General features: G+C 44.3%; 1 protein-coding gene across 1 annotated transcript; it reads left to right on the forward strand.

The window, feature by feature from the left end:
* The first annotated feature begins 6,041 nt into the window (after nt 1-6,041).
* Nucleotides 6,042-17,057, forward strand: LOC136652473 (vomeronasal type-2 receptor 26-like). The gene is made up of 3 exons (XM_066629416.1): nt 6,042-6,174; nt 16,147-16,176; nt 16,297-17,057. The coding sequence occupies exons 1-3, from the start codon at nt 6,042-6,044 to the stop codon at nt 17,055-17,057; spliced, it is 924 nt and encodes a 307-aa protein (XP_066485513.1).
* The last annotated feature ends 5,894 nt before the right edge of the window (nt 17,058-22,951 follow it).

Below are 22,951 nucleotides of genomic sequence, written 5' to 3' on the forward strand. Positions count from 1 at the left end.
AGCTCTACTTTGCTGGATTCTATCCTTTCTTTAACATAAACGGCCACCCCACCTCCAACATGCCCCTGCCTGTCCCTCCTGTAGAGTTTATAGCCTGGGATTGCAGTATCCCACTGATTCTCTGCATTCCACCAGGTTTCCGTTATGCCCACTATGTCAATGTTTTCCCTTGTCACCAGACATTCCAGTTCTCCCACCTTTGCTCATAGACTTCGGGCATTCGCATAAAAGCATTTGTACACGGAATGCCCCAGGATGGGCTGCTTAATCATTCCTTTGTCCCCGCATCCTCTCATTGTGCCAAACTGTCTATCACATCCCATCACGCTACCTTTCCCAATTTCTTCTCCTACTCTGCCTTTGTCTTGTTGTTCTCTAACCTCCCCATCCTCATCCCATAGGGATGAGGAGTCCCGAACCGGATGCCCCTCGGCTCCTGTCGGCCCTCCCCCAGCAATCAGTTTAAAAGCTGCTCTGCCACCTTTTTAATGTTATGCGCCAGCTATCTGGTTCCATTCTGGTTCAAGTGGAGCCCATCCCTCTTATACAGGCCCCGCTTGTCCCAAAACGTTCCCCAGTGCCTAACAAATCTAAACCCCTCCTCCCTACACCACCGTCTCATCCACGCATTGAGACTCCTGATCTCTGCCTGCCTAGCTGGCCCTTTGCGTGGAACAGGTAGCACTTCAGAGAATGCTACCTTTGAGGTCCTTGCTTCCTGCCTAAAAGCCTAAATTTGGCCTCCTGGACCTCCCAGCTACACTTGCCCACGTTGTTGGTGCCGACATGCACCACAACCACTACCTCTCCCCCAGCACTGTCCACCAGCCTGTCTAGACGAGAGGTTGTCATAAAACAGCTTTATTTATCAAAAATCTAAGAGCATCAACTTACAGGAGCACTTTCAGGCACAAGACTTACAAAACTCTAGGTGACCCACCGAGCCAGCAAGGCCCAGGAGCAAAGAATTGGCTGAACAGAGGGACTTATATAGGCAAGGCTATAGATTACTAAAAATATCAACACAATGAGCAAGAACAGGCTAATTGAAAACAAAGTGACATATGTTGCTGAAATATAAACTATGCATTATTACTCTTTCCACAATTCTCATCATTAAGAGGCATCTTATCAAGCAGGTGCAATCAAAAGATTGTTGTAGGCCTTAGAATGGGAAAACACTATGCATTAACAGCCCAATGCTATCCACACTTTCCTGGGAGTAAGCCCCATTGACTCTAATGGGACTTACTTCTGAGCAGACCTGCATAGGATTGGGCTCCAGGTCAGCTGTAGGTCAGGTCATTTGCATTTGGACCCAACTTCTCAGCTTCTCACGGGAATGTTATAGGGATTTCCAGCGAGAATGCAGACAGCTTTCAGAAAATGGAAGGCAAGGGGAGAAGATGGCTGCCAGGCCTTGCACCTGCCATTGCAAGTAATTTGGAATGTTAGCAATCCCCGCTCAGTCTATCATGTGATGATCAGTATTAGTAAGTCTGGGCTCTTCCAATCGGGGTGCTCCGTGTCCCCTGCTTCACTTGAGAAATGGAACTAATTCTGGAATGAATCCTGAGGTATAGGATAGTCATTTGTACTATAACCCATTCTCTGGTTGACTTCTTGGCAATGGGTGCAGCAGAGTCAGTCATCTTACAGATTCATGTACCTGTACAACTCCCTCACTAGTTTTTAGGAAGAGCATTTTCAAAGGCAGGCACCCGCAGCACTGTTGGAGACAGAGTCTGCACATTGAGTACAGTGGAGTATTGGGTCAGCTATGCGTCTTTTATTAGGGAATCTGCAGAAGTGACTTCTTGAGCTCAAGTTTGGGGATCTTAGGACTCCCCAAGAGACTTCAGAGTCCACCAGAAGTTAGAAATTTGATTGAGTGAATGCACCAGAAAGTCAGATAGCAAGTGACTTTTCACCCCCAAACTGTTGATGGAGGCTACTGGGGTCTTCTTTAAGCCATACCTATTGCAGCAAGAGACAGTGCTTTTTAAGGTGATGGAACTTATGGCTTGGGGCAGTTGCCCTTGCTAGCTCCTAGTTGAAGGATGGGGAGACATGTCCAGTGTTTCATTACAGGCTGGACATTGATGAAAGATCTGGAAGGATCTTGAGATACTTAACAGAAAAATAGGAAATATTGGCACAGCTGCAGAAGGCAGCTACTTCCTAACTGTGTTCATTAAACTCTATTGGAATAGTCCCTGGCTCTAAGTGGCAAGGTATATAGCGTCTGCATTATAATAACAAGCCATCTTTGCAATGTCAGTTTGGGGCTGTGGCCGTGCTTGGTCTTGGGAGAAGGGGAAGGCTCCCTGCAGATTTCAGGATGCCTCCTTTCAAAACGAAGCAGCCGGTGTCATGTCACAGTTGGGTTTTGGAAAGAGATAGCGTGAGGCCAAAAGATTGATCAAAGGGGCCCAAATAACTTCTCCAGAGACTTCTTAGCTCAGGGGTTGGCTGAGACCCACATAAGTAACTACAACAAATTCAACCTCCGAAACTTCTTGACTTGACTTCTTGACTCAACGAGTATGTCCCTGTGGATCAGAAGATGTTGAAACTACCGAACATGTGCTTTTCCACGGTTCTTTTTACAGGGACATTCGTACTACCCTTATTACACCATTGCTGATCCATTTTATGGGATGTACACAACAACAATATATGAACTTGTTGTCTGGTGCAAATCCAGGTATTACTTTTAATGTTGCGAAATCTTTTGCTTTAGCGATGCGCATCAGGACATTGATATTGAAAGTGGACTGAATTCAGTAGAGTTGTTGCCTACGATGGATAGTTGCCTCTGAGAATGGGTGCTGGGTTTGGGTCTATTGAAGACAGAGATTTTTTAGCTCAATGTTTTAATTGAATTTTATCCTTTGTGTACTGATATTTTTAAGTGCATGGTTTTGTATTTTATGTACTGGTCAGTGACCGTAATAAATGATAAATGAAAAAAATGAAAAAATAAATGACTTGTTAAGCTGTGCATGATGCAGTTTGGAGCTTCCTTGATGCCACACCACAGGCTGAAGAGGATAACCTGGAATGGTCAGCCAGTGATCTCTGTCTTTGAGTCAGGGTGAGAATGCCTGAAAGGAGGAAGTATACTGTCTCCTCCAAAGTAGCCTTCCTTAAATGCAGTGGAGTGCGAGCAAAGGGAGGGCCTGCTGTCGTGTACTTGTATAAAATACTAATAAAGTTGTGGCCCATATTATTCAAACTCTTTGTCTTGTGTTTTACTGGTGTTATGAAGTCAGTTTCCTTGTGAAAATGTGTATTCAAGTTCCTGTATTTTTCTTGATTACATTCCATTTACATTCGGACTTCTGTCCATCACAGCAGTTCCATGAGGTTCCAGGATTAGCACCAACTGAGGAACTACCCTCACCTAGACTGGCTTAGTATTAGCACAATGGCTGTATCATGCCCTCTCAGGTCATACACCCCAGGAAGAATAAGCTTATCAAACTGCAGTAAGATGAGCAGGATAATTTTGGACCATAATTATGTTCTTGTTATTTGAACTTTAATACTGTTATTGTATGTAAGGGTACATGTTGATAATTGTGTGCTTCTGTGTCCTGTGTTCTGTGATAATTAGTACATTAGTACATGACAGCCACCTCATCCTATTTGCCTTCCCAGACCCAATTGCACAGTGCAGGTCCACTCAGATCTTCACCAGCTATTTCACTAGTGCAGGTCCAAGTAGATCCTCTGCATTGCAGAGGCTTACTCCTGGGCCAGGGAATGATTGTTGCTTTATGATTGTTTCCTTATCCAGAGGTGACCTCCTGGACTGCCCCCCCCCCCACACACACACACTGCAGGATGCAGTGGTAGCCAATTTGACTCTGCAATAAACAATAGGGTTGGGTTCTAAATGGTAATTTATGTTAATGCTTTCAAATAAACAATTATTCATAGTCATAGTGAGAATGTGGTTGATATAGAACTCACATCTACCTGAACTCTTTCTCTCCTCTGCTCTCCTTGATCTCATATCCCATTCTGGAGATTTGGTAAAGTGGTCATCAAATCATGCAATGAAGCTGGAGTGGGCATGGAACAGGACAAACCAAAATATTCAAGGGCTGGTGGTGGTACACCTTGCATATGATGCTCTGGTGGGATTTCACTTCACCTCCAAGACTGAAGAGGTGCATATTTATGGTTTATTAAGCTCTGAATAGTAGACAGAGTAATGGAGAAAAACTAATAACATCACTTTCTTGTGCTTCTTAAAGTTGCTTTTGCACAGCAGGCTTTGAAAAGGGTGACCCAAATGCATGTTTGCACTACTTTCCCAAGAGACCACATGGGGCCTCCATTTGTAGAGGTGGAATATTTTCTGAGTACAAAATATCAGGGACAAAGGTAGAGCTCTCAAATTCAAGAACTTGTAGTTTGGGCACTGTTGAGCATCTGGCTAGCCAGACACAGGATGCTTGTCTTCACACCTCCCAATGAGTAGAAAGGCCTTAACCGAAGATACTACACAAAATCTTCCTGAATCTGCTCTACAACACAGAGTATTTGAAAAAGAGGCAAAGAGAGAGAGTGGCAATTATCTCCCCTATAATTAACAGTTATGTGATTAATTCTCCGCCATGCAAATCCCCCTCCCCAGGGATTTTGAGAAGCAAGTTTCCAGGATCATAAACAAAAAACAGATTCATCAGTTGTAGATCATGTAATCATGAAATGGCATAAACAGTGGTGTTTCTGATAAATGCTGGCATTGCTGGGCTCTGCCATTACCGGTCTTGAATAACCTATAATATGATGACTGTGTTCAGTCTAACAGATAGATTATGCCTTATCAATTACTGTAGTTGCTTGGGGTGTCCATGAAAGCTTTACGGCAGAAACAGATTGCGGAGACCTAAAATGCTGCTCCAGCTGTTGTTTCTACTGCTGCCCCAGGCCATCAGTGAAAGCTCAGGTGAAGTTTGTGAAGCAACAACTGACAGATATTCACGTGATTATTTGAAGCCAGGAGAACATGTCATTGGTGCAGTTTTGTCTGTACACATTGTTACAGATCTTCAAGTGCCCTTCAGGTACTTACCCCCCAATCCTGGTCTATTTAGAGGCAGGTAAGTTTGTATGTATGTAGGAGGTTGATCATCATAGGATAAGCATCAGCATTTAAAAACCAAACTTAGACCTCAATTCAACCCAATTTTCCACTGCTGGTGCAGCCAATGGGGTATGTGCTGCACCCTAACATGGGAAGGCAGTCATAGAGGCCTCCTTTATGTAAGGGAACATTTGTTCCCTTACCTTGGGGCTGCATTGGAGCTGCGCTGGTGCTGGAAAGTTGGATAGGATTGGGCCCTTAGGGCACAATCCTAACCAGGTCTACACAGAAGTAAGTCCTATTTTGTTCAATGGGGGCTTACTCTCAAGAAAGTGTGGTTAGGATTGCAACCTTAATGTCATAACTTTAGTCCTGACTGTGGTCGAGCCATGCACACTTCCGCAAATAATTTCTGCAACTGTGACAATGGAAGAGCGGACTTGCACAGAGACATTTGGGTCCAATGAAGGACCAATGAAATCCAATGAAGAATGGGTTCATAACATTTGGGTCCAATGAAGGATGATGAGTGGCTATCAGTGCTCAATGCACACAGAACAAGTCATGCATTTCTACAGCAAAAAAGGTTTTGGGAGAAGAATGTAATCTTTGTGGAACTCCATGTGAAAATTTGAAGACTGGAACATACTGTACTTGTGGAAGATAGCATGAGAGACAATCTTCCTCTTCCTTCTGGCAGCACCTAAGCTTCTTTGTTCTTCAACATTTCCCCCAAAAAACTTTAAATCTGCAAATCTCCCTGTGCTTTGCGAACTGGGGGAGTGTGGGGGGGGGGCAGGATGGGACAGGAGAGGATGGCTACTAATGTAAGCAAGCAATTGAAAACGACTTATTTTCATGCAGGTCAGAGATAAAGAATTACCAGCATGCCTTGGCTTTGCTATTTGCTGTAGAGGAAATCAACAGGGATCCAAGCCTCATGCCCAATGTCACTCTGGGCTTCCACATCTACGATAATGCCTTCCAAGCCAGATTAAGCTGTGATGTCCTTCTGTCCCTCCTGACAACGGAAAAAGACAGCTTTCCCAATTTCAAGTGTGGAAAGGAACCCAGTACGTCAGTAGTCATTGGAGGACTCAATTCTGAAGCTTCTATCCAGACAGCTACCATGCTCGATCTCTACAAGATTCCACAGGTAGTGGTTTGTGGGATGAAGCATCAGCAATTTACCATTGACACACAGTTTCCACAAACTACAATATTCTCTCTCTCTCTCTCTCTCTCTCTCTCTCTCTCTCTCTCTCTCTCTCTCACACACACACACACACACACACACACACACACAAAGATAGTGTTACATGATGACATAGTCTATGCAAAACTCTCATGGGCTGCAATCCTATGCACACTTTCCTGAGAGTGAGTTAAATTGATCTCAATGGAACTTATTTCTGAGTAGACATGCATAGGGTTGTGCACTTATTCAGGTTTTCCTGTTGGAGTATTCTACTATAGCAGTGATTTTCAGCCTTTTTCATCTCACAGCACACTGATAAGGCACTAAAATTGTCAAGGCACACCATCTTTTTTTTTTTTTTGTACAAGTCATGCTATGCTGCTGGTCGGGGGGGGGGATCACATCCCCAGTGGCCCCACTAATGAATTACCTCCTCTAATAAATGATCTATCAAACTCCTGTGACATACCTGAGGACCATTTGTGGCACATCAATGTGCCGCAGCACACTGGTTGAAAATCACTATAGGGTTCTACAGGTACTATAGGGTTCATATTTTTGGGGACTATGTTTCAGCATCATTTACTCTTCCAGTCTGACTCCTCCTGAGTCTAGAATGAGACATGCTGAAATGCACACTCAAAGAGATATTTAGGATTGCTGAGTACTGGCTTCATGTTTAGTACAGGACCAGGTCATACGCCATGCAAAGGACAACATTGCAGCTGTGTGTTTAACTATTTCCAGACTGTATCTTGGGAACTCCCTTCCTGCTTTCTTTTGCATAGGACTGATGGGAGTAGAAATCATAGCCTAACAGAGTTTTCAGTTAACCATTTTTAATTCTCTTTCGTTTCAGTGAGTTGAATGGAGTGATCGTAGGCTATTCAGAAGAGTGTAGGTAAAGATTCTCAAAGGATAGCTCTGGGGGAGGGGATGATTCCCAGTGGTTCCCAGTGGTATCAGTGTGTGCAAGATCCTAACTCCATTCCTTGTCCCCTTCCTTCACACTTACTCTCCTTGGACTTGTACCATAAAAAGAACTGACACAGATCCATGGAGATCCATTGGGGTAGCAGAGTCTTGCTGCAGTCTAAGGGAACAAAAGGCCCATCACTTCAAGGAAGACTCTGGATTCCCCTCCCCCCCTGGTTCGGTAACACTTTATTGATGCGACTGCATAGGCAGGAGGGGGGTGAGATTGGGCTTTAGAACACTGAACATTCAACAGTGGCCAAAGTTAAGACTTATAGCTGAATCCTATAGGGCTATCCCTGCACACTCTATATTCACCACTGGCTCCAGTTGTTGCAAAGATTGCCATAAGGCATGCTAGCAGAGTCAGCTCAGGGTCTCAGTGCAGAGAAGATGACCAGATAGCACTGATGCACTACCAGCCAGCGGTAAGCATATTTGGGGCATGGGGAGGTAGGGAGGGGCGGAATGGGACAGAGGGAGGGAGGTCCTTGGGGTAGACCAGGCCTGGAAAGGGGGTGGAGATGATGGCAGACTCTGCCACTCAATCCAATGGTCCATTCTGAGCTGGCAAACCCAACATGTTTCTCCTCAGTTCTGTGCCCACTCAAGGGTGAGTGCAGATCCAAGTAGATCCATTGGGACTGCCATAGGTCAACACAGGGTACGGGAATGTTTGTTCCCTTACCCCGAAGAGACCTGGGGCTACTTCCCTGGCTCGACAGGATACAGTGGTAGCCATTTCGGCACTGTTGTAGCCCCTGGTGCTAGGGAAGCATAGGATTGGGCCCCTGTTTAGCCACAGTTTGGCAAAAGAATCTCAGCAAAGAAATGTATCTTCTAAGCTTTTTATGGAGAAGTTTCCATTGAATGAAGTCCTGTTGCTCCTCCCACCCCATTCAGTTTGGTTATGGTTCACTTCACCAAAGACTGAGAGACAAGGTTCAATTCCCTTTTTTGTACCAAATGGCCCCAAATGAAGCTTCTCAGAGTGATGTAATAGTGAGGATCTTAAGATATTTCCAGTGGACTTGGATTGGCCTAATTGTTTCCAATGATGATAGTGGAGAAGAGTTTGAACAAAGCTTGAAATCCATGTTCAGCTGGAACGGCATCTGTGTGGCCTTCACAGAAAAGATGCCGTTATACTCTCTCCACGGCTCAATTTCATCGGTACTCCATTTGTTTACTAAAGGGGAAATGATGTCATTTCTTATTAAGACGAAAGCCAATGTGATTGTTGTATATGGGGATGGAAATTATATGCATGGTTTCCAAATGGCGCTACATTTTTATGAAAATATAATACCACTGGGGAAAGTTTGGATCACGACTCCTCGATGGGAAATAACTTCAAAGTCATTTAAGGGTGAAACAGATGTCAAATCCTTCCATGGCTCCCTGTCCATAGCGACTCATAAAAGGAATGTGCCAGGATTTGAGGACTTCCTTCAAGGATATAACCCTTACCAGCAAGAAGAGTCTGAGTTTATGAAAGACTTCTGGTCTCATGCATTTAAGTGTAGGGAAAAAAATTCTTTCAGGAGTTTACGTTATTTTCAACGCTGTACCGGGAAGGAAAAGTTAGAGACTCTTCCTAGGACTGTGTTTGAAATGAGCATGTCTGACCAGAGCTACAGTATCTATAATGCAGTCTACGCCTTGGCACATGCCTTACATGCCATTCAATCATCCTGGCTGCAAATGTTGAAAGAAACCCCTAGTTGGGAACTTCAGACCATGCAGTCCTGGGAGGTAACTATAAAAGTCGTGTTCATTGTATCATTGGGGCTTCTGTGAGCAAGTAAAATAAATAGCAAACAAGTAAAGTAAATAGCAGATGGGTAAGGTGCTAATCTGGATTGGGACCAAGTTGTGGTGTTTAAACATTCAATTTCACTCTAACTTGGCTCTTCCAGACTGGTATTGTTCTCATTGCTGGCTAGCACAGATCACTTCTGCTGAGTTGTTGAATGTTACTCCTGAATTTCTATCAGCCATTTGGTATTTTCTGTCATTTTGCTCACTGTAGTATACTGCATACTGAATTCTCATTTTACCAGAAGGTGCAACAATTTTCTTTTAAGAACATATGGCACAATCCAAAGCAGCCCTTGGGCTGGCACACAGACTTGTGCCAGTCACTGAGGGCTGCCTCCAGCGCCATTGTGCTGGAGGAAAGGTAGGTTAGCACTGGCTGAGTCAGGCTGGCATGGGGGCTTGGGGAGGGCAGGCAGGAAGGAGGCATTCCGGAGTGGGCGGAGGGCTGGCGGGCCTGCGGGTGGGTCGTGGACGAGCAGGAGGTGGGGCCTGGATTTGGCACTTTTCCGAATCCAAAGTCCTGGGTGACCCGGAGCAGCTGTGGGTTGCTCGGATCTGTGCCACCTCTTCAGCACCCATTGGGGCTGCTGCAGTATTACCTGGGGTAAGGGGAATGTATTGCCTTGCCCCAGGCTGAGCTGCAAGCAGCCTCAACCCTACTCTGGATGTGGGACAGGCCAGTTGGCCTCCCCATTCCAGTGTGGGTTAGGATTGGGCTGATAGTGAAGTATAAGAGCTGCAAGTGAAGAGCTCCAAGTATAAGAGCTGCAAGTATAAGAGACTTTCTGAATGTGGATGAGAGAGAGGGGGATGTGTGGTGTTGGGTGGCAGCTGACATAGAACTGCCCTGTCAGAGTCTACTGATAATCACCACAGTTTCCCCTATGATGGCACAAGCTCTCCAACTGCTTACTTAGGAGAAAGGGGGTGGAGAATCCACACCCGTTGTGGAGGGGGCTGCAGTGATTTTCTGTGGACTCCAAAAGGCAGTTCTGCCTCACCTGACACCCCACACCATACATCCCTGGTGTGTGTGTAAGTGTGAAAATGTGCAAAGAATTGAAGTCAGGAACATGGAGAAGTTATTTTCAGTGCTTATGGAGGAGATTCTGTAACAGGACCTTTTGTTTCTCTGGAAAAGAGAAGTCTTGTAGCATGAATTCATCTTGCTAAATTCATCTTGATAAAAAATGCAAAAGGGACTGGAAATCTTAGGGTGGGAAAAATCCTTCCATGCCTGCAAGCCTTTGCCCTGGCTGTGGAAATCCTGAAGTGTGATCTTCCCATCTAGCTTCACCCATTTTTGAGAAAAGTCCATTTTAACAACAGTGCTGGGCATGAGATCTTTTTCAATGAAAACATGGAATTCAACAGTGGATTTGACATTCTGAACTTGGTGGCTTTCCCAAACAAATCCTTCGGCCGACTGAGAGTTGGAAGAATAGATTCCCAGGCTTCCTTGAACCAAAGCTTCACTATGAAGGGAGATGCCATTATCTGGCCCAGCAAATTCAACAAGGTGAGCGATCCAGATGCTGATTCCCTAAGTAATTTTTTTTCTTTCACACCTCTGACTCTGATAACCACTTTTCCAATATCACTGCCAAGGCATCTCACACGTATGAAGTTACTAACTTGTATTGTCAGCCGCTGGCTCTGTTGAGAAGATTCTGATGAATATAATAAAAGTTGAGGGTGCAAACTCCAAATAATATACAGGGGGGGCTGTATCAGCAGATCCCATATCCAGAGTTTCACGTATCCAAGGATATGGTCACCCCCATTCACCCCCCCCCCTTCAAGTTCCTTGGGGCATCTCCTGTATCCATGTTGGGTTCAGGAACAGGACTCTTGCCGGTAAGGGGGGGGAGGCCTGTACAGAAGCACCCTAATTCTGGTATATGGTTGTTGGCTTAGTCTGCAACTTAGATCACAGGTACCACATTCTTTGGTCCTTGCCAACTTATTGCTGCTTACCTAAGGCTGCAATCCTAGCAGCACTTTCCTTAGAGTAAGCCCCATTGAACAAAAGAGGTCTTACTTCTGAGTAGACCTGGTTAGGATTCTGCCCACAGTCTGGCTATCAGCAGAGATCAATGTGTCAACACCCCAAAATACTGAAGCAGAATCTGAGCTGAAATGTACCTGCCTATTTTTGTACCCCAGTCTTGAGTTAGTCTTATGTTACACTGTATTCTGTCCTGAACCCCTGGGGGCTGGGGGATAAGAATAGGCCCTCAGTTTGGCTGTACTTGTTGTAAGAGGCGACTAAACAGCCACCGGGTATATGGGACTCGTCAGCCTGGGAAGGCAGCTCATCTGAGAGAAGGAAAACTCTGATCCAAAACCTCCACTGCCTTGTGGCTACATCCAATTATGGAAAAGGCTTCAGGAGTCAACCTCGAGGCAAAATCCGGAGCTGGATTCCCTGAGGCAGATTATGACTGAACACAGTCACGTTCTGGCAACTCCTGTGACGCCACTGGAACCAACCATATTGGACTTTGCCTTTCCGTTGGACCATTTCAGCGACGTGGAGAGGGGGGATTTGCTGCATGGGTAACTGTCTATCCTCCATATTTACTTTACCCAGGCTTTGCGCACTGGATAGGACAAGAATCTACATATATTTTGCTACAGGGATTTGGAAAATCTGTGTATGGCTGGGCTGTCTGTTTTGAAGGCAAAACCAGAAGAGGTCATTGTTGGCATCCTTCAGTCTCAGAAGACTATGGTATCGTGCTCTGAAAAGTGGTTCTGGAACAGAGTGTCCTCTCCAGTGCGCAAAGCCTGGGTAAAGTAATATGGAAGATAGACTGTTACCCATGCAGCAAATCCCCCTCTCCACGTCGCTGAAATGGTCCAAGGGAATGGCAGAGGCCAATACAGTTGGTTCAGCAGCGTCGCAGGAGTTGCCAGAATGTGACTGTATTCAGCCATGAAATGCCTTCCGGGACTACGGCTCCGGATTTTGCCTCAAGGTTGACTCCTGAAACCTTTTCCATAACTGGATGTAGTCACAAGGCAGTGGAGGTTTTGGATCAGAGTTTTCCTTCTCTCAGATGAGCTGCCTTCCCAGGCTAATGAGTCCCATCTACCTGGTGGCTGTTTTGTCACCTTTTAGGACAAGTACAGCCAAACTGAGGGCCTATTCTTATCCCCAGCCCCCAGGGGAATCTAATATGACCCCAGAAGAGGTCATAGTTAGGAAGAATTGCTTCCTAACCATTATGTTGTGTCATCTGGCTTTAACTCATTTCTGCCCAGCCCACAGGTGTACACAGTTGGTCCCTGTTGTGTATATAGAACAATGGGCAGAAATAGCTTAAGACGGGCACCATAAGAATGAGGGCAGAAAGAGACATTTTGAAATGAAATTTTTCTTGCAAGATTCCATGGGCTAAGTGGAAGACATTGTCCCAAATAACTATACAGCAGCCCTCCAGTAAGGTTCCTAGAGCAACTGTAGATATTTCCTTTCCATTTATGTTTGTAAAGATGGAACCTTTTTACACACGGGGGCTTCGTTCCCTGAACGTCCACGATTGGGGAAATCCATGTTGTGCCAAATCAACCAGAAACAAGTGATTTTACACAAATTGTAGCCTCAGAGCCCATGTCTACTCAGAAGTAAGTCCCATTGTAGTCAATGGGGCTTACTTCCTGGAAAGTGTGGAGAGGATTGTAGCCTAAATCTAATGCTTGGTATTGCTGGGAAGACTTGCTTGCTGGGCTGTTTTGCTTATGTAGGCTAGAGCAGAGAGAGCCTGTAGCATCTTAGTCTGAAGGAGGGGGGAATTTGGCAGACGGTGCCTGGAAAATGTGGTTTTTTTTTTAAGCAACCCCCCTTTGTTACTACTGTGTGTGTGTGTGTGTGTGTGTGTGAGGGAGGGAGGGAGGGAGGAAGAGCAATCATCTTTGCTGCACCACTTCTGGCTACAGGGGTTTCTCCCTTGGCTTCCCCTCTCCCCTCAAGATTCTTGCAAAGTCGTAAGAGGTGACTAAACATCGATTCATGCACCTGAACTCAGATGAATATGTTCCTAGATATATGTTGTATAGCTGGGTACAGCATAATACGTTTGTCATTTCAGACAAACATTGAACACTCCAAGGATGGGGGTTGGCTAATTCTGTTACATCTGCAGTGGAGTGAGGCTAGTTTACAGGACTCCAAGAATCTACATATATTCTGCTACAGGGATTTGGAAAATCTGTGTATGGCTGGGCTGTCTGTTTTGAAGGCAAAACCAGAAGAGGTCATAGTTAGGAAGAATAGCTTCCTAACCATTCTGTTGTGTCATCTGGCTTTAACTCAGTTCTGCCCAGCCCACAGGTGTACACAGTTGGTCCCTGTTGTGTATATATAACAATGAGCAGAAATAGCTTAAGACGGGCACCATAAGAATGAGGGCAGAAAGAGACATTTTGAAATGAAATTTTTCTTGCAAGATTCCATGGGCTAAGTGGAAGACATTGCCCCAAATAACTGTACAGGATACATTAGACCAAGGCACAATCAACATAGGGTACGATGTGTTTAAATGCACAGATACATCCAATAAAGCAGCCCTCCAATAAGGTTCCTAGAGCAATTGTAGATATTTCATTTCCATTAATGTTTGTACAGGTGGGACCTTTTTATGCACGGGGGCTTCGTTCCCTGAAGTTCCACGATTGGGGAAATTCACGTTGTGCCAAATCAACCAGAAATACGTGATTTTACACAAATTACAGCCTCAGAGCCCATGTCTACTCAGAAGTAAGTCCCATTCTAGTCCATGGGGCTTACTCTCTGGAAAGTGTGGAGAGTATTGTAGCCTAAATCTAATGCTTGGGATTGCTGGGAAGACTTGCTTGCTGGGCTGTTTTGCTTATGTAGGCTAGCGCACAGAGAGCCTGTAGCATCTTAATCTGAAGGAGGGGGAAAATTGGCAGAGGTTGCCTGGAAAATGTGGGTTTTTTTTAAAGCAACCCCCTCTGTTACTACTGTGTGTGTGTGTGGGAGGGAGGGACAGAGATCCTCTTTGCTGCACCACTTCTGGCTACAGGGGTTTCTCCCTTGGCTTCCCCTCTCTCCACAAGATTCTCATGGATTCTTGAAACGTCTTCTGCACTTGCCTCTTTGATGGCTCAGGGGCTCCAAGGAGTCTTACTGTTCCTGCGCAAGGCGCACAATCTTCCAGAGCCTCTTCCATGGCTCCAGGGCTACTTCTGTGACGATGCAATGCACAGCTTTTTGCAATGTTTCTGTACCTTAAAACAGAGCCAGACACCAGCACGGGGCAAAGGTGTGTGCAACTTTGAATTGCCCCCCCCCCCATTCTTGTTGAGATAAAAAATCTGTGTATAAACAGTGGCACCTGTATATCATTTTAAATGACAGGGCCATTGTATCCTGGATAACTATGTCACAGTCAAAAGCATGCTGTTATTGGACATTTGTGTCTGTTGTTTTTGTACCCTGAACCTTTGTGTCCCAATAAAAGTATATTTTATTATACTTTTACTGGCCCTATACTGATCTGGGCCAGGATATCTTAGAGACCGCCTACTCCCGTACAATCCGGCTCGCCATCTCAGGTCATCAGAGAAGGCCTTTTTGCAAGTGCCGCCACCCAAGGAGGTCCGGGGGGCGGCTGCAAGAAATAGGGCCTTCTCGGTAGTGGCACCAACATTATGGAACTCCCTTCCCCTTGACTTGAGAATGGCTCCCTCTCTTGAGAGTTTTCGGCGAGGCCTGAAAACACTGTTGTTTAAACAAGCCTTCTGATCTGAAACTCTGTGATCTGCTCTTTTACTCTTTTAATCTGACTACTGTTTTTATGGCCTCTGTAGTGTGTTTTTAAATGTTTTTATCTGTTTGTATTAATGTTTTTAAAATCTGTTTTTAATATGTTGTTAGCCACCCTGGGTCCCATTAGGGAGAAGGGCGGGATAAAAATAAAGTTTTATTATTATTATTATTATTATTATTATTATTATTATTATTATTATTATTATTATTATTTGATGTGTTTTTTTATTTTTAGGTAGGGTTAGGGCTGGGATAAGAGGCTTAGCATATATAAAATGGAGGTTGCTGCCCAGTTATATTTTGTTTGTTGCCCAGTTTTAGTGGGATGCCAAAAAAGGGGGGCGCACACACACAGACACAAAAACTAGATGTGAATATCCAGGGATGACAATGACCAGGATGCATTTGACCCTGAACATTTGTGTCCTAATATAAGTATATTTATATTTGATGTTTTTTTTTTTTTTTTTTTAATTTTAGGTAGGGTTAGGGCTGGGATAAGAGGCTTAGCATATATAAAAAGGGGATTGCTGCCCAGTTATATTTTGTTTGTTGCCCAGTTTTAGTGGGATGCCAAAAAAAGGGGGGGGCACAAAAAAAAACAAAACACCTAGATGTGACTATCCAGGAATGACAATGACCAGGATACATTTGACCAAGGCACAATCAAGATAGGGTACGATGTGTTTCAATGCACAGGTACATTCAATAAGGTTAAACTGCATTTGCTTCACATTATGGTCAGAAGTTGCCACATTCTGCCTGCTCGGAGAGATGTCGACCTGGATACCACAGGAAGGCTCGTGAGGGAGAACCATCCTGCTGCTATGACTGTCTGCAGTGCCCTGAAGGGACTGTGTCAAATTATACAGGTAGGTGACTCAGGAGCTTCAGGACATATATGGGGACGTTGAATAAAAAAGGGGGTAACCCTTCTCATTGGCATTCTTTCAAATTTCTATTTGACATTATTTTTCATGTAGTTAAGCCTCTGAGTAGCACCATTCCTGGTCCAGAAAGGGAAATCTCAGTGAGTCGACTAGCAGAAACTGGCATGTGTGTGAAGCACTGCTGGTGATGTGGGGACCAGTAGGCCTTATACTGGTAGCAGCACACCACAGACAGGTGAATAGGCTGGCATCCATGGCATGACAGTCATGCCTCATGGTCCCCTGGCATATCACACAGGTAGGATTGGGTCACCAGTGGGTTAAACATATCTCCGATCTTCTAAAATTGTCTCCTTTTTCTCAGATGCTTATCAATGTGACAAATGCACTGTAGGTAAGTATCCTGTCAAAGATCAAAGCCACTGCATTCCTAAAGGCATCACCTACCTGGCATATGATGGAATTTTAGGTCTCAGTTTGGGCTCCACTGCACTTGTTTTCGCTCTGCTCACAGGCTTCGTGCTTGTAACTTTTATCACACATCAAGACACGCCCATCGTCAGAGCCAACAATCGGGATTTTACTTACCTTCTGCTCATCTCCCTTTTGCTCTGCTTCCTTTGCTCCTTCCTGTTCATCGGACGACCTGGCAAGATGACCTGCCTTCTTCGACAGCCTGCTTTTGGAAATGCCTTTTCTCTTGCTCTATCTTGTGTGTTGGGCAAAACCATCACTGTCGTTCTTGCGTTCACAGCCACAACCCCAGGAAACAAAATGAGGAAATGGGTGGGGAAAAGACTATCTACTTCCATCATCTTTGCTTTTTTTATTGTTCAAGTTGGACTCAGTGCAATCTGGCTGTGCACTTCTCCCCCATTCCCACACCTTGACATGTTCTCTCTACCTAGGCAGATCATAATGGTATGTAATGAGGGCTCAGACACCATGTTTTACCTTGTTTTGGGCTACATGGGCTTTCAGGCCATCATCAGCTTCACCATAGCCTTCTTAGCCAGGAAGCTGCCTGACACTTTCAACGAAGCCAAGTTCATCACCTTCAGCATGTTGGTCTTTTGCAGCGTGTGGGTGTCCTTTTTCCCAGGCTATCTGAGTACAAAAGGCAAATATGTGGTGGCTGTGGAGATCTTCTCCATTTTGGCCTCCAGTGCAGGACTGCTCCTTTGTATTTTTGCCCCTAAAATGTACATTATTTTGTTGAGGCCACAAATGAACACCAGAGACCAGTTCTTTAAGAAAAGAAATTATATAAAGTAATTCAGTAGAGCAGCCTTTCCCAAACTGTGTGTCGCAAGCCACTGTTGTGTCAACCTCACAAGCTCATGTGAGGTGGATCCTCCTGTTCACACTTGCATCCAAATAACTCCAAATAGGAGCCATTCCAGAGGCATTAGTGACCCTGCAGGGTTTGTCTGGGTCACACCAGGCCGATGACCCTCTACTGGCCTCCACGGGCCTCTGAATGGCCCAAACAAGCTCCCAAAACTTCCAGTTTGTCTTCAAAAACTGGAAGTGGTTTTTGGAGGCTTCTACAGGCCATTTTGGGACCTGTGGAGGCCAGTAAAGTGGGTTGCCAGCTCAGGGCAACCCTGAATAGGCCTCCCAGGCACCACTGAGAGCATCGCAACCCACCATGGAGGCTTGTTGTGGTACCAATAAGATTGGGAACCGCTGTAGTAGAGCATTTTGTAACACAAGCAATCCTTTCTTAGAAACTAACTGCAGAGAAGGCAACAATAGGAGTGAGCCACTTTATCTAGACAAGAACAAATTGAATCACTTTTCATCAAATTCAAAGTGATCAGGATCACTTGGCCATCACCAGTCATGACAGGCTTATCTCTAAAGTCCAACTCTTAAGATGGAACTCAAGAGGAATTCATCTCAAATCTTGCTTTATGTCATGTGCAAAAACATGAGAACATGGGAAGAGCTAATTTGTTTCAAGCCCCCTCCTCATTTGCATGATAACTGCATGAGCACATAGTAAATGACCTTTGTCCTATCACACAAACGCTTCATGGGGCAATGTACTTTAGGTCTTGCTTGTACACACATGCAAACACACCTGTCTCTTTGAAACCATGGGGAGGTACCATCCTACCATCCTACGTTTTATTTCTACCATCCTACGTTTTATTTCTAGAAACATACGTAAAATAAATAATACTGTGTAGCACAAAAAAGTTCATGTTTAATTTTTAATGTTTCTTTTACAATTCAGAGGTACTGATTAAAACGGAAATCTGACGGTTTTTTGTATCATCAAAACGTTTTCAGTTATCTTAAAATTTGTTTTTTTATTAACATGTATTTTATTAGTATGGGTCCTGACAGATTCCCATACTAAAAAGTGGGTCCCGGTACTAAACATTTGAGAACCACTAATATAGAATAATTCAGCACAGGTTTTAACATCAAACTGGAATTTCAGGTGTCTGGAAAAATTGAATCTCCTCATTCTAGTTATATCAGGTTTTCTTGCTTAGAAGAAAGATAAAATAAATAATAAATAATTTATTATAATAAATAAAATAAATAATACTGTGTAACACAAAAAAGTTCATGTTTCATTTTTAATGTTTCTTTTACAATTCAGAGGTACTGATTAAAACGGAAATTTGACAGTTTTTTGTATCATCAAAACGTTTTCAGTTATCTTAAAATTTGTGTCTTTATTAATCCTATATCCTGTGCATTGTAACATACATTGTATCATACTTCTGCCTACATTCTGGAGTAGAGTAACTATGGATGCTGTGCCAAAAATACAACATTTTTGAAATTCTCACATCCACATCTCAGCCATCTCAACTTCCAATGGGACAGGACCACTGTTCCATGATCGCCATGGCACTCCAGCCAAGGCCCATCCCATACCGTGAAGTACTACTAGTTGGAAAAACCTTAGGGAAACTGCTCTTCCTCATCCAAGCTAAGTGACACCTTGTATAATGGATTAACAGCCCAGCAGTCCTATCCAGCAGTGCAGGAGTACCAAAACTCCCCCATCTCTAGTCTTAACTGTATCTTCTTCTCCAGGGCTTCATTGTGTCCCTCAGACTGCCCCATCTTCTGCCAGCCTTTCCTGTCTCCCAGGGCCTGTCCTTGTAGTGCTGGGCTACGGCTATTGCTACTGGCTAGGGCAGGCCGGTCAAATCACAAATAAAAGGCCCACTGTCCAAATCTGGACGGCAGAAGCAATTTATCTGGCCCCCATTATAATTGGGCTCTCATAGCTTGATGATGTCACTTCTGGTTCTCAGCAGGCATAATGAATGCTAACTTCAGCCTCTGTATGAAATGAGTTTGACATACTGGACTAGGGGATACAAAGACAGCTTCTCCAGGCTTGCCTAAGCTCCTGCATGCGCCAGTGCTGGCGTGCTTGAGATGCTGGTTGGGGGAATCATCCCCAGCATTGGGGTTGGTCCAGCCAAGGCTCACAACATACTGCTTTCACAATGCTCTGGCTGATGTAGAGGCTTCTGGGGCAATTCTTCATTATGGCCAAAGGACATATTGCAGCCTGGCATGGGTTGCATGCCTGTGATTCCATCAACAGGGAAGGACGGCGCTGTAGGACTGAGCAGATCCTGGTCATAGTCATGTCATGAATTACATTATTTCTGGGAAACGTATATCCCAGAAAGAGCAGATTCCATTAAAAATAATCAGGATTCCCCATTTGAATAATCCCTTTCTAATTAAATGCAAGAAAGCCATTCATTCATTCATTTATTATGAAAAGGGCTCATTTTTTATTGTTAGTACAACAGTGATGAGCCCTGCTCAAAGATATAGAGCAGTGTTTCTCAAACTGTGTTTCGGGACCCACTAGGTGGGTTGCAAGCCAATTTCAGGTGGGTATTTCAGGTATTCATTTCAATATTTTAATAGAGTAGATTAGATGCTACCATAGTATGTGACTGCATTTGGGGAAATGTTACAGATCTATTCTTTTAACAGGCTCTTGTTTATATGCTTTTAACAATGATAGTAAATGGGACTTATTCCTGGGTAAGTGTGGGCTGTACTTGTCGTAAAGGGCGACTAAACAGCCACCGGGTAGATGGGACTCGTCAGCCTGGGAAGGCAGCTCATCTAAGAGAAGGAAAACTCTGACCCCAAACCTCCACTGCCTTGTGGCTACATCCAGTTACAGAAAAGGCTTCAGGAGTCAACCTCGAGGCAAAATCCAGAGCCGGAGTCCCTGAGGCAGTTCATGGCTGAACACAGTCATGTTCTGGCAACTCCTGCGACGTCGCTGGAACCAACTGTATTGGCCTCTGCCTTTCCATTGGACCATTTCAGTGACGTGGAGAGGGGGGATTTGCTGCATGGGTAACAGTCTATCCTCCATATCTACTTGACCCAGGCTTCACGCACTGGAGAGGACGCTCTGTTCCAGAACACTATTCAGAGTGCGATACCATAGTCTTTCGTGACTGAAGGATGCCAACAAGTGCAAAAAATGTTCCTGCTTGATGATGTCACTTCCAGTCCTGGCATCACTTCTGGTGGGTCCTGACAGATTCCCATGCTAAAATGTGGGTCCCGGTACTAAGCATTTGAGAACCACTGATATAGAGTAATTCAGCACAGGTGTTAACATCAAACTGGAATTACAGGTGTCTGGGAAAATTGAATCTCCTCATTCTAGTTATATCAAGTTTTCTTTCTTTCAAGAAAGATAAACAAAGATTTGCACATTCCCCTTTTTTCCTGTAAGCAGGTGAGTTTACCTTTCTGATGAAATCTTACAACTCTTCATGCAATTCCCATTTCAGGATCTTACCAAAGAACTTTCAGCATGTCATGGCCCTGCAGTTTGCTGTTTCTGAAATCATCAATAATCGTGACATTTTACCCAATGTCACTCTCAGTTTTCACATAACCAACAACTCCTACATGAAAAGGATAACATATTTCAGCACACTGCAGTTGCTTGCTACAGGAGCAATCATAAAAACCCATTACAACTGTGACACAGATAAGAGGAAACTGTTGGCCCTTGTTGGGGGAGTTGACACTGAAATCTCCATCCATATATCAAACCTTGTAAATATCTACAAAGTACCACAGGTAGGAATACTTGTTGGAAGGGAGCGGGGAAAGCAAAGCAATCAGCAAAAGCACCCCTTTCCTATGGTAAAATATCCCCCCACCAGGGTTCGTTGCAATCAACTTAGGAGGCAGAGGCTTGGTTAAGAAATACTTTACTCACAGTTCACAATTGCTTACATGCATCTTCCGATTGATCAGAGGCAGTGTCACTAGGAAGGCTGTGGAAGGCTGATAAGGATGGCCTGGCAGGCAAGGAGTCCTGGCAGAACACATACTTCTCCTTTGGTGAGTGTCGGAAAAAGAGTGGTGTAGAAAAAGGGCAGGAAGGAAATGGTGTTAAGGACCACACCTCCCTCCGGGACCAGAGTGGGGCAGGTAGATGGTTTCAGGAGACTGGACAGTACACTGACCTCCAGGTGACTTAAAACTGAATTCTGGATTGGATTGATGTTAATGTCATCTAGGACTACTATTTAAAAACAATTTTGTTTAGCTCATATTGATTGAGGGTGGATTAAAAAAATGAAAACATACAAAGCTTTTCATGAAAAGTTCAGGGAAATATTTCTCTGTCCATAACTACAGGTCACGCCTTGTTATCCACTGGGGTTCTGTTCTGGAACCTCCAGTGGATTTAAAAAAATCAGTGGATACCAGAGCAGTAGGAAAAAAGCGTTAAAGACCCCTTTCCAGATTTCTTGACCCTCCATTATCACCCCAGAATTCATTGGTATAGAAGCTATACCACATTCAGCCACTAGATGGGGTGAATAATGGAATCTAATGGAAAGAAATTATATAACAGTGTGAAAGAAGGAAATAGGGTTTTGATGCTTTTTTCCTTGTTGCCAAGACATTTAGAGGAGGATCTCTGTATCACTGGTGAGTCAAATCAGTGGATACCAAATCATTGGATGCTGAGGTCCCACCTGTATTTCCATTCTTTTAATTTTAAAACTTGATTCATTTCAGTTATGTCTGTGTCCAGATTATTACCTTGGCATGGAGAGTTGTGCCTCCATGGGGATATAAAAAATTCTCTTGAGATGTGGCCAAAGATTCCCTTTCTCCAGAGTAAGGAGCTTCCTCGGAAGGAAGATAACTCCTCCCTAAGAAAGCTCCTTTTGCCAGAGGAAGGTAACCTTTGGCTGTATCTTGATACTCACTTCTGTTTTCAGACATTTTTCTATGTTGACCCACAGAAGGCAGAACCCATAAGAGCATTAAACACTCTTATGGCCCAGTCCTATGCTGGGCATATGGAAGCGAATCCCGTGATCCACTATCATTAGTTCTGTTATGGCAGCACAAAATGTGCACTACAATTACGTTCTTCAGAGCTGCCAACTCAAAGAGTCGGAGAGGTCCATGTGCCTATCAGTGGATCCCAGGCGCCCACTGAAGCAGGTATGGTTGTGGCAGGATCAGTTAGGGGGAAGATCAGGGTGGGGATTGGGGAGCAGGGGGCAGCTAAATTATCATTCTTCACACATCAGAAGACTTGCATATATGGAAGAGATTGCGTAAAAGTCTCACATGCAGAAATCCAAATTGAAGCTTCCCTTGACTTTGTGCTTGGGCAACACTTTGCAAAAGATGTCACCCAAATTTTTTGTTGTTGTGATTCCACACATGCTTGTGCAACAACCCAAAATGCCACCTTCTTGCTTAGAACACAGCCCAGAGAGATGAGGGATCTCAGAATGGATCATCAGTTTCTTGTGGAGCTTGACCGTAAGATTCTCAAGATAGGGGAGGCATAATTATCTCTGAGAAGAGTGAAGATGAAAATCTCCAACTGATTCCTGCCATTTGTTTCCCTCTAGCTCAGTTTTGGCTCATTTGATCCAGGGCTGAGTGGTAAATCTCAGTTCCCTTTCTTTTATGGCATGGTCTCAAGCGAAGCCTCACAGTATCAAGGAATCGTCCACTTGCTCAAGCATTTCACATGGAAGTGGATTGGCCTGATTGCCCCAGATGATGACAATGGAGAAAGGTTTATGCAGACTCTTACGGCATTGCTCACTGAGCATGACCTTTGTGTTGCTTTCACTGAAAGGACAATGACAACGATATCAGACATT

The sequence above is a fragment of the Tiliqua scincoides genome, chromosome 5 (genome assembly GCF_035046505.1).
Source record: "Tiliqua scincoides isolate rTilSci1 chromosome 5, rTilSci1.hap2, whole genome shotgun sequence".
In the NCBI taxonomy this organism is placed as follows: Eukaryota; Metazoa; Chordata; class Lepidosauria; order Squamata; family Scincidae; genus Tiliqua; species Tiliqua scincoides.

What these genes read in the sequence shown, in the direction of transcription:
- LOC136652473 (XM_066629416.1), top strand. Translation starts at nt 6,042, where the DNA reads ATGCCCAATGTCACTCTGGGCTTCCACATCTACGATAATGCCTTCCAA. An exon ending in CAAGTGTGGAAAGGAACCCA is followed by an intron (nt 6,175 to 16,146) that starts GTACGTCAGTAG and finishes CCTTTTTCTCAG; the next exon opens with ATGCTTATCAATGTGACAAA. An exon ending in ATGTGACAAATGCACTGTAG is followed by an intron (nt 16,177 to 16,296) that starts GTAAGTATCCTG and finishes CTCTGCTCACAG; the next exon opens with GCTTCGTGCTTGTAACTTTT.